Raw genomic sequence first — 12,330 nt, 5'->3', positions numbered from 1 at the left:
TTACTTTCAATCAACTCATTCCTCTGCTCAGTCCTTTGCTCTCCTGTCCACATGGAAATCATTCTGCTCTTCACCCAGCACCCTGGCTCACTGAGACATTGCTTAGTGTATACGTGACTAATTCTCATAACCACGTGCACAAAAACGTTGTCACGTAATTTTTCAGGGTCTAAAGTACGTATTCAAACGTTACCGACTACATGTAGTCTCTGCTTGCAAAAACAGGGAGTTCTTTTTCGAGAGGCATCTAAATATAGTCACGCCGCAACTTTTGACTGAATTTTGGACCATCTATATATAGTTCCACCGCTGTCTAGGGGTTAAATAAACTTTCCGCTGCTGGACATCGAATCCGTACCCACAGAAATGCGTCCAGTCACAGAAGCGGTGATGGGAAATTCTGAATGGTGTTGAAGTTGACTGCTGATTCAGCAAAATCTGTGAATGTACATTAATTCAGTAAATGTACCCAAAGGAGCTCATTCTTACCAATTTTGAAAATACAATTGTACAGTTTATTTAACTCTGGTAAATAATAATACAAAAGTACTTACAATGAGATCTCATCAGCCAGACCTGTGAGTGATCCAAAAGGTATGAAGGTTAGTTGGGATTGGTCATGTTATTTTTTACAAATAAATAAATAAAAAGAAAATAATAATAATAATAATAATAATAATAATGTTTTTGACACAATACTGAGCAATTAAATTAATTGTTCATGCACTTTTTGTGAAAATGATCAGCCTCATCATTCAATAAAAAATGTATTAAAGTACAAGGTTCCCTTCATTATCATCATCAATTACCCACATTTTCTAATGCCAATGTGGTGGACTCTTAGCAGTTTATATGTAAACATACAATCATGTTACCAAAAAGTATAAAAAAATGCCTACTATGGTAATATTATATACATGCAAGAAACCTATTTCTTTCCACCATAGTTTGTCATTATTTACATGTAATTTAATTACAGGTTGATATGCCATATGCGAATATAAACCTTTTTTAAAAGAAGCAATGTTTTCTATATATGTATAGTCCTCATCATTCACAGCTAATTTCTTGACTTTTACTGTAGAATCTCCATTACTACAGACCTTTGGCTTAGAATTAGAGTCATGCACTATCTCTGCACTAAAAAGACAACTGACATTGTTATCCAGGCACTCTGAATTAAAGTGTTTACCTTCATCACTAATGAAGGCAGCAGGGAAGTGGGCCAAGGTCGAGAGAGCCTCTGGGAATTGTCTTATCACACTGGGATGCAGAGAGCCACTGGAACAAATGCCTGCATGGGGAGGCAACTGTGCACCAAGTAGGCTGATTTGTGACTGGTCTTTATTTTCATCAACCAATGAATTCTTTTGTTTTTCCATAGAAAATCCACATTCTTTCCCTAAAGATATTGAGATTTCTTCTTCAGAACTATCATGATCAGTTTTCAACATTTCTTCATATAATAATTCAGGATTATCCATTTTTGTTTCAGTTAGGCAAAGATAAAATCTTTTAGAATCACTAAGTGACTTCAACCAGCAGGACTGGTTAGGATACTTAGTTATATCTAACTGTGAAATGTCCATGTAAAACAACTTCAACAATGTTTTTTCAGGTGACAGTGTGGGAAATACATTAGAAGACATATTATCCTCAAGTTTATAGCTGTTGTTCTCTGAAACATTTGTTCCACCTTCCTTTACATTACCAGAAGCTAACCTAGTTAGATGTTTCTCATCATCATTCAGCTTTTCTGACCTTTTAATGTAAATTGGATGGGCTGTCAACTGAGCTAAAGATTTAGATGACACCAAATCTTCCTTTTTTCTTACTCTTTTCTGAGATGTTACATTTTTCCCTCTTTTCCTTATGGCTGAAACACTGCCTTCCTTTCTTTTGTCGTTGTTCTTGTCATTGTTTGTTTTTGTGCTCTTTCCCTTCTTTCCCAATGACAGCCCAGATGCATCCAACTTCCCTTCACCACCACCCGCGGCGCGTCCCTAATTCTTCTGTTTGCGTCCTCGAAGGGTGTCTTTTAGTTCCCCTCCAAGCTGGTTGACCCGCACAAGATCTATTCTGCCTTGCTTCACCATTCTGAAAACATTAGAATAGTAAATATTACAAGAATGGGAAAAAAGTAGCTACACTTATGTACAAAATTATACAGCAATTGAGATGGCTGATAATCTACAGTATAACTGTATCATAATTGAATGAATACAAATCAATGTCACATAAGTTGAATAATATATTACTTCTTTGCATAACAGCTTTCATTCACTAAAACAAGGTATTGATATCAACTGATCTGCTGTAAGAAAAGTAAGCAAAGCAGTTCAAGGGCACAAGCCTAGACAAGATAAAGGAATAATTACAGGCGTCAGCAGTTCATTTCTTCTAAAACTGTTATCATGCACCTGACTTTTCATATGATTCACACAAAAACATTAAATTGCTCTTAAACCCCACAATCTTCAGGACTACAACAGTGTTCAAGGGGATTTGAAGAAGATATCACAGATGGAAGGAAAGTTTAAAATTTAAATATCTAGAAGATACAAACCTCCTGCCTGGGTTCAAGAGAGAGAGTACGGCTACACTTGTAAAAAGAAAATATAAGTACAGCAAACCCTTTGTAAATTGGACTACTTGGGGGAGAGACCTTATCCAGAATAACAGAAAATCCGAAATAATCAAAGTTTACAAAATTATTGTACCAAGCAAGGCTGTTCCAGAGTGTACAAGTGATTCTGATTAATTCTTGCATGAAAGATTGATACAACATAGGGGAGTTGGAGTACAGCAGAGACCTATAAATATGAATTCAAGTGTCTCAGAAGGTACATAATACCAAATATATTCAATAGGTTTCATTTTAGAACATTTAGCTTCAAATTACAACCAAAATTGTAGATGCATATTACTCACTTATTTTCCCACTGAAGTAACTGCTGCTGATACTCCTCAAGCAGCTTTTTGGCCTTATCACGGTAAACTTTCTGTGTTTGCTCTGGCAGCTTATGCCAGTTTGTGGCTGCTGCAGTCACAAACTCCTGGATGAAAGATGAGCAATTAACACTATACAGTGTAAGATTAAACAGAGGTTGTACTAAAAGCTTATTTTGTCATATGAGGCGTATAGTGCAAAAGGGGCGACCAAACCAAATCGGGTGGTATTGAGTTTTTGGCAGCTTCTGATGGCTGAATTCTTGCCGCATCATGTGGTGAGGCAAGCTAAGGAAAAGGCGACCTTAAAGGGGATAATTCATAAGGCTAAAGTTGCATGATTTTTCTGTCAAACTCGCCCGGCATGGGGTGTGTAGTGTGTGGCAGTCTCTTTAAAAGCGGCGAGCGGCTTAGCCAAAGTAGTAATTGTACTATACTCCCGTGGCTGTGACATCACGCAGTCAGCATCCTTCTGTACCTATATTTTCAACACAAACCATGGAGGGAAACTGACCATTTTTTTTTATTAGACCTATAGAATGAGGTTCTATTTTTTAAGCTTTGGGTTATTTTTCTTTTACATAATCAAATATCCCTTGAAGAAAGTTATCTTTAGTGACTAAAAACATCAAAGCCAATCCAAAAATAATCAAATACAAAAAGAAAGTGTCACAAAACCAGGAATTTTTAAACATGTAGCTCAAACAATCTATGTTTTCACCATGAAAGGAAGGCTAATTCTTGCTATCATGGTAATTTTCTTTATGTAATCAAATGGCTTTTGTTTTAAGCTTTTCATTATCACATAAAATGCTGAAATCCACCAATAAATAGCAGTTACAGACCATTTTCAAAACTTTTCTTTAAACGTGATTTTCTCAAAACTATAAAAAGGGCAGGTTGCCCCTTTTACACTATACGCCTCATATAAACATGACAAATATTTTCAATTATATTTATTTATTTATTTACATTTATTTTTATTTATCTTGGGTGCTTCATATGCTTTTTGTAAATTCCTTCTTGGTGGAAGCTAGAAAATGTCTTTTAATCATGCCTATGACCCTTATTTCTTACAACCCCGACCAGTTTTCAATTTTCACTCTCTTTTGCCTGTAAGTTTATCTTATACTTCCACCTCACATGTGCTATCCATGGGAGCTCCCTGAAAGTCTTAGATTTTAAAGTACTCAATTGCTGGCAACCTTTATGAACATGTAGCCAATTCATTTTGCAGTCCTAAGTGTGCAGGGGAGGGAAGTGAATCGACACTTTGAATCCCTTTGGCTTTTATCAATACCTGGAACAGTTTCATGTATCATCCATATCAATATCTATTTTACCAGTCATATCAGTGATATCACAAATGCTTTCCCCTAACTCTGGTACATTACTATGTATTTTCTTAAGTAAACAAGCTTATAGTATAGTATGTTTCATTACACAAAGTTATAGCAAACAGCCACTGTAATTATCTGGCGTGGCAAAACACTAAATTTCAAATTCATGAAAATCATACTTAAGAGAGTACCATGGGCACATACCTTGGCACTTGCTTCTCCTCGGTCAAGGCTGGACACATACAGTAGGAAGGCATTGCCTGGGTACTTGGGTTTGCCCAGTAGCTCGCTTTCTTTCTTTTTGTCACGTCTCACCTGACGCTTTGTTTTGTCCTCAGAGCGTTTCTTCTTCAGCTTCTTTATGTTTTCCACTTGAGAAGGACTGAGTTTTTCCATGTACGCTTTATAGCTGAAAAAAAAAAAAGTAATGCTTTTCAAAGTGTGCTTTCCTTAATTCATCAATAGCTAACTCTCAGCATCAGCACTCATGATAAGCAAATTAAAAATATATCAATGAGAGTGACTTATGTATCTTCAACATTTATAGAAACAGGTCTAAAATTGATGGGTTACAAAATATCAATCAACAATGTTCTACTTAAAATTTGTTTCAACCAGACAATCAAAACATTTCATCATCTCAGTCACAATCAGTTTCTATTGTCCTACAATTTCAGAAAGCATTTTTCACCCCATCCTATTTTATAGGCTTTATGTTCTTCATCATCTTTCAATGCACAGCGTCAAACTTACTTTACATCATAGATTTCTTTTTCTCTTCCGTATTCTGTTGTCCATTTACTCTTCTCCAGCGTACTGAGAGATTTCCAGATATCCAATGTTTTGATAAACACCTCTGAAAAATAATGAAACATTTTTGTTTGTGGGGCTGAAAATAAGTTTGGCACTTTCACATCCAGGAAATAGACAAAATACTGTAAACCTTGTTATAGTAGGTATAAAAACAGGAAATCATATACTCTCTTCCTATGCTGTCTGTCTTACAGATGTAGGAGTGTCAGGGCCATATTCTTAAACACTGCTGTTGGGGGAAGGGGAGCCAAGTGTGCAGGGGAGGGAAGTGAATCAAGTATAATTGTTAATATTGGTGTGTTGTGGTGATGAGTACTATGTTTTCTGAATGAGTATATTGTACAACTGTAAAATACCTGACTGCTTTCCTCTTTGGCCTTTGAAAATTGTTGATGTGTGAGGCAGAAGTGTCTGAGAATACTGCCCTCAATGTCTGCTCAAAAAAATCTGAATTCTCTATTTTCAGATTTATGTTTTAAATATGAGATAGTTAACCAGTGTAAGAGTTTTTCATATAATATGATTGAAAGGATTTGTCTGGAGACCCTAATTCATCCAGAGCATGTAAATGAGTTACCACTCCAATTCTGGGTATGATGTGCATGCAAATACACTGAATTAAGTACCTTGACTTGACAGCGTTGGAAATCGTTTCATGTTTTCCTCAAGCTGTTCCTTTATATATCGGACATGAGGGGTGAGAGGACGCTTGGGGGGTTCGGGCAGGCCAAGTTGCTCTGCCACTGTTTGCTTGAATGCCACTGACAACAATCTGCAAAGGCAAAACTTTTACCCCCTTAGAAAAGAAGTGTAGTATATACCAAATAATCTTTGACCAGTTCTTTACCTAAAATTATGGCTTCCCTTACTAATGTTACTCTGGTAGCTGATTAATATCGAGTTAAAAGTTTATTATTTACATATGTTTAGCTAAACAATGACATTCTGATTCTGTCTATCAAAAAACTGGCAGAGTAGTACTGATATTTTCAAATCATTACCAGTATCATTTTTGTGAAAGATGTTGGCATTGATACAATCTGTACTACTTAGATGTATGTCGTGAATGTATAGTTGGGTATTCCCAATAGCCTCTTGTATCATCGTTTGTCAAAGATTACTGACCCATTCACAAAAAAATGCTTAAAAAAAATTAGACCATTAATATCTTTATTAATTTGATTATTACTTCAATAGTTGTTAAAGTTTACCTTTAATTCATTATATGCCCCTAAAAAAATTTACCCATATATAAGTCTGTTTTGTGTGAGCAGTATCAAGAGTAGCAAGTTGGTAGTAGCTATCACAGTGCGGTGACAATTCTTTAAAAATCTTTTAAAAACATCAAACTTTCTTCAATGATGTCACCAAAATGTGTGCATCACTTAAAAAATGACTTGACATGTGTAACACATTTCATGACTATCCACATAATTATTTTTTTGGTTTTCTGTAAGCTAACCATCCCATGGTCCTGGACAGGCGATGATATACATCCATTATTCTAATAATGGCATCATCTAGGAATACCAGCAAATGACCACAATTGCATATGCAATGGACCAGGAATACGGTCAATAAGACACTCCTGCATGGGTGAAAAAACACTAGCTATAAAGAGGGAGGTTCGAGAAAAATTTGGAAAATTAGCAATTCGCGACAGGAAAAGTTAGATGAATTGAAAACACTTGAAAATTTACTAGAAAAAAGTCTCATCTGCCAGTGTGACAGGATTATCTCAGAACATTTACAATTTAATCTCTCCCATTGACATATCATTGTAAAATACAATGTTATAAGCCAACAACATTGTGACTAACAACCTACAAGACACCTGTGCTAGCTCGTAATTTTTAGCGGAGGTAGTAGGGAGATAAGAGTGGCAGAGACTCCTTGGATGACTGTTATTTTTTGATAAATGTAGAAAGTAAGGTCAATATCCAGAATTACCGTATTTTTCGGCTTACAAGACGCACTTTTTTTCCTAAAAAATACCATGAAAAATACTTGTGCGTCTTCCAAGACGAATGTTGTATTGTGGCAGCAACGTCCAGGCTCAAGTGAGCTTGGACGGTCACCGTATTGGCTCGTATATATATATATATATATATATATATATATATATATATATATATATATATATATATATATATATATATATATATATATATATATATATATATATGCCTATTTCTTGTTTAATATTCACATGATATTTCCTAGCATTGCAATTAAAGGTTAAATCTGTTAAATCTACATAATAAAGGAAGAAAGCAAAATTTTAACCCACCAAATCCATATGGCGCTGCTTGGCACACATTTTTTTTTTTTTTTTTTTACAAATACAAATACGATAATGTTTGCAATTTCTTTTATTTGTTATGTATGTTTATTATTTCTTTTATTATTATTATTATTATTGGTAGTAGTAGTAGTAGTAGTAGTAGTAGTAGTAGTAGTAGTAGTAGTAGTAGTAGTAGTAGTAGTATTGTTATTATCATTATAACTAGTAGGGTAGTAGTATGGTTCACAGGAATGATAACCCACCAGATCTCAGTGAATCTTTGAAAGGGCTACATGTTCCTGCCTGATTGTGCCACAGATCCCTTCCATCCTATCAGAGCTAAATGTTGGGTTGGAGGGAGGGAAGATTTCAGCTTGTACCGATGCAATGGGAGTATCCCCCCCCCAACTCTACTCCAATCTGCTTTATCAATTTGGACAGGCCATAACTCAGTAACTATTTGGTCTAGAATGCTCTGGTTTTGGGACATAAATAGGATGACCACCCATCCCTTAACATACGGAATCGTTCCATATTGGAGAATGAAATGATACATTCCGTTTTTAACCAATATGGAACGCCATTTGTTCTGTATTTGGCTGTCTGAATGATCAAGCAGATAAAACACAGTATTTTTTAAATTTTAAATTTAAAATTAAAAAAAGCCAATCTAAAAAACGGTCCATAAAATTATGTACGGTATTTGCCATGGGTTGTCCTAAAATACGTGTAAAGTACGCGACGTAACATTCTCCCCCTTCGCCCTTCCTCTACCAGCAGCGGGCAGCGGTTGTCAGTCATGCAGGGATAGAGGTGGAGTAGGGACAGAAAGGGTTGTCACCCATTCCTCAAAATACGGAATCGTTCCGTATTTTAGAGCGACATGATGCGTTACGTTTTGAACATACATAGAACGCCATTTATTCCGTATTCGACTGCCTGAATAGGGAAGTTGGTAAAATTCAGCATTTCAAAACTGTAGAGATAGTATTTTTCGGTCAATCTCTAAACAAGTCCGTAAAACTATGTGTTTGTCAAGGGTTGTCCTGAAGTATGTATTCAGTACGCGACTTAACCCCCCCCCTGCTTCCTCCTCCATACAGCAGCAGCGGGCAGCAGCTGTCAAGTCCGGGCAGGCTACAGAAATTTTAAGTTGCCACCCGTCCCTTAAAATAGATTAGTTTCGTAGTGGGGAGTGAATTCCTTATTTTTCTAAGATCAAGGTGACAACCCTAGAAATAAGGTATGTAAAGTCAAGCTCTAAAACTAGGGCATAAACCTTCTATTCAGGCAACAGTTGAAAAAGTTACGAGGTCTGGGAGGAATCTATTAGACCACTGTGCCAGAGGTTAAAAAGCATGTATTTTTAACCCTTTTAACCAATATAAAAAAGCGTATATGGCATTTTGAGGTGGCGGAGCTGAATCACACATTTACCCATTAGTCTGTCAATCAAAAATAACAATGAAGTATCTCCTGAAAAGGGAATCAACGGTTATCATGTGTAGCCAGAAGATATATTCACAACAGATAATATGCTTCAAAAAATTTACACAAGTCTTCCACGTAATAAAGGCGAGCTATGTACCCACCCAGGAGCCTCCCCGTGTCTGAAGAAGGGCCTGGCGAGGAGGGAACCTGCACACAGCCGAGCCAACGCCATGTTTCAATGTTTACAAGAGAAGCCAGGGATGCCACGATATCGTACTCACCAAACTAGATTTTCCAATTTCTAACGCATAATGACTGCACAAAACCCTCTATAATTAACACTTCTAGCAATCAATATAAATAGGTATCGTTAGTTTTGTGGGTGGGACATTTTTTAGCCTGAAATCGGGAAAAATGAGAAGCTGAGAACGACAATCTGGCAATGTTGAAGAGAAGTGTGTCCGGATTGTCGTACTCAGCTTCCTGTTTGCCAATTTCCGGCCCAAAACTGCCTCCTGAACCCCAATAACTGCCTTTATATATAGTTATTGTTAAAATGATTAATTATTGGTGCTTCTATGGGCCAGAAACCGGTAAGTACGAGGCTCTGAGTACGATAACTTTGCCGGATTGTCGTACTCAGCCTCCGATGTTTGCCGATTTCCAACCCAAAAACTGCCTCTTCGACCCCATAACTGCCTTCATATATAGTTATCGTTAAAATTATTAATTATTGGTGCTTCTTGGCAACAGTTATGGGTCAGAAACCGGTAAATATAAGGCTCCGAGTACGATAGTCTGACAAAGGTGGCCCAGATGCCTGTGAGCTTCTACTTCAAAAGGCAGGAAGGGTCATAATCATTTATTCAGTCATAGTTTTGTGTTCAAGTAAGACACATTACATTGATTTTCAGCCACTATTATATAATACTGCATGATTATGGCTTATTAGGGGAATATTTTGTTAAGCAATGTAAAAACGTTGTGCGCAAGGGCCGCGGGTTGGCGGGCGGCGGATGAGCAGAGCAAGGAGGTGCAAAAGGTGGAGGGAAAGGAGGTGAATATATTTATCTCCAAGGTGTAGAGATCCATTAAGAGTAGAGAGCGTGATGGGAGATATTCCAATAGAGGACAGCGATGCATCCTGTCCCTGTGGCCGGAGCACAGGGAAAAACAAACTCCACTTCTCTGAGAGATGTCAAGCAGGGCACATTCCATGATGATTCAAATAAATAAATAAATGTGTTGCTCATCTTGTTTATCTCGTGAAGCGAAGCCATCGAAAGGTCAAGCTGATGCAAAGGTGGTTAAAATCAGGCTAGTTGTTTACATAGATATCGAACCACACAGACCCTATACGTATAGTCTAAACTTGGAGAAATTGTATCAAATCTTATAGATACCAAAGGCGTGCATTTCTACCTTAGCGAATTCAATATTAAGGTGGATGATGTACGTGGCGGTCGGCTTCGTTATTTTTTAGTCAATCGTGTTGCAGCGCACTACTGAAGGCGGGAGATTATTTCCTCCCCGTGCTGCAGTGTTGTTCCCTAATAAACGTGATTGGCTTCCCCATGTCCTCCAGGATCATTTCATGGTCAAACTGTCCAAGTACCCCCGTGTTCGGGCTGTCCATGTGTACTGTGATGGCTCTGTTGATGGCAGCAGGTCGGGCTGTGGCGTGTTTATCCGGGGTTACGCTTCCCCCACCCACTGGCACCCAGTACACTGACATTGAGGTTACTAGGCGGCTGCCGGGGTACCTGTCCTCGACCCGGGCTGAGCTGTATGCCATCCTTGAGGCTCTCCACACTGTAGCAGCTTATTTACACGAAAATGTCTACTTGTTTGTCGATAGCCAGGCTGCATTACATGAACTTGTGTCCTCCTCCCCTACAGACTGTGATCTTGTAACTAAGTGCCTGACTGCCGTCCGTGCCCTTGAGGCCGCAGGTGCCACGGCCCACTTCACATGGGTGCCCTCCCATGTGGGCATCCAGCTCAATGAGAAGGCAGACTGCCTTGCTCGACGTGCCCTTCAGGATGACATAGTGGACCCTGGCCCTGACTATACGCTTAGCTATGTTAAGAATTAACTTAGGCATTATTCACGTGATATCATTGCTACCCAACTCAGCCACTGCTGTGACACTGGCAGCGCCAGCAGCCTCCACTATGTCAGTTACTCCCAGCGCTGTGTTTATCCCTATGGGCGACACAGTGCCCCTTAGGATGTGGTAGCAATGCGCCTTAGGCTAGGCTAGGTACTACGTACTGGGAGGTTAGTAACTCCCCTGGTGTCTGCTGCACGCTCTGTGCCAGGCCGAGGGGCCACACACTGCATCACTACGTCATGGAATGCCCTCTCATTGCTAAGTTTAAGCCACGGGACTGCCTTGACCTGCCCCAGACAATTTGTTGGCTCCTGAACCATGATGTCCTACCTGCTATCCTCAAAGAACACCCTCAGTTTGCACCAAGGTGGTGATGCCGTGTGTGGCAGCCTGAACTACTGCCGTGCTATACAAGGCTGTGATCTCTGCAGTATTCTACTTTAAGGACTAGTATTTACTCTATCTCTGTATTCATTCCCATCTACTGCTTGGGCAATGTTCTCCGTCCCCACATTTTATTTTCTTATTGTCCAGGGGGAAGCCGGCAGGTACCGCCCCCCTCCCTTGTTGTGCATTCCTTCCTTCCATTGTATCTTTTTAGTTTCATGGTGCTACCTACACATGTACTAATAGTTGTATAATCACTCACTGTCCTGCCTGGGGGTTGGGATGGCATGTTCCTCCCTTCTCCCTTGTTGTTTACCTGTAACAATAAACTATCAATCAATCAATCAATCAGTGTTGGTGAGGAAAAATTGGTTGTCTAAATTTATCTGTTTACACTTAGTATTTGTGCCTTATATTATTTTGGAAAGAACATTATCAATGAACAGAGAGGGAGCGGGAGATAGTACAAGAAAGCCCTGCCGAACACAACCGTCCATCCGCAAGCCCGTAATTTCGGGGGGGCTAGGGGGGCTATAGCTCCCCCCAATATTTTCTATATCGGCCTCAAAGTGCCTCTAAAAATGCCTATTTAAAGAAAAATCCTCCACTTGCGCATCCTCACCACGCTCCCCCCCTCCCCCCCTCACCTCTCACTCATATAACCCCCCAAAATCTGCCAACATTACGGGAATCTTCCGCCACAACCGAAATTGATGAAAGTACAGAGAAAAGACAGAATCCTATGGGAAGGTATTTAATAAAGCAAAGGTTTATGTCAGACATGTATTATACGTATATTATTAAGCTTTCACACCGACTAGTGACAATGGCAAAAGTTTTCCCAAAACAGCGAAGAGAGGATGACCAAGAATAAGTTAAGATGGCAAGATCGCCAATAGCACGCCCCTTGTGGATTTCCTACTGGCAATCACATTAAAAAAAAAAAAAATGTGGAAATTAATATATGCTTAAGAGGAAATGGAAGAGGATTAATCTACTTCTAAACCTCTTA

The 12,330-nt window shown here is 38.7% G+C and overlaps 1 protein-coding gene across 1 annotated transcript; it reads right to left on the bottom strand.

Moving 5' to 3' along the window:
• Nucleotides 1–753: 753 nt before the first annotated feature.
• LOC127001978 (transcription factor A, mitochondrial-like) lies at nucleotides 754–9,124 on the bottom strand. Its single transcript, XM_050867293.1, has 6 exons — nucleotides 8,979–9,124; nucleotides 5,729–5,874; nucleotides 5,043–5,145; nucleotides 4,494–4,698; nucleotides 2,932–3,056; nucleotides 754–2,097 (listed from the first exon to the last, which is right to left on the bottom strand). The coding sequence occupies exons 1-6, from the start codon at nucleotides 9,047–9,049 to the stop codon at nucleotides 2,004–2,006; spliced, it is 744 nt and encodes a 247-aa protein (XP_050723250.1). The 5' UTR covers nucleotides 9,050–9,124; the 3' UTR covers nucleotides 754–2,003.
• Between the last annotated feature and the right edge of the window lie 3,206 nt (nucleotides 9,125–12,330).

The sequence above is a fragment of the Eriocheir sinensis genome, chromosome 2 (assembly GCF_024679095.1).
Source record: "Eriocheir sinensis breed Jianghai 21 chromosome 2, ASM2467909v1, whole genome shotgun sequence".
In the NCBI taxonomy this organism is placed as follows: domain Eukaryota; kingdom Metazoa; phylum Arthropoda; class Malacostraca; order Decapoda; family Varunidae; genus Eriocheir; species Eriocheir sinensis.
This window is presented reverse-complemented; position numbering and strand designations above follow the sequence as displayed.

What these genes read in the sequence shown, in the direction of transcription:
- LOC127001978 (XM_050867293.1), bottom strand. Translation starts at nt 9,049, where the DNA reads ATGGCGTTGGCTCGGCTGTGTGCAGGTTCCCTCCTCGCCAGGCCCTTC. An exon ending in AGACACGGGGAGGCTCCTGG is followed by an intron (nt 5,875 to 8,978) that starts GTGGGTACATAG and finishes TTGCCTTTGCAG; the next exon opens with ATTGTTGTCAGTGGCATTCA. An exon ending in AAAGAAATCTATGATGTAAA is followed by an intron (nt 4,699 to 5,042) that starts GTAAGTTTGACG and finishes TTTTTTTTTCAG; the next exon opens with CTATAAAGCGTACATGGAAA.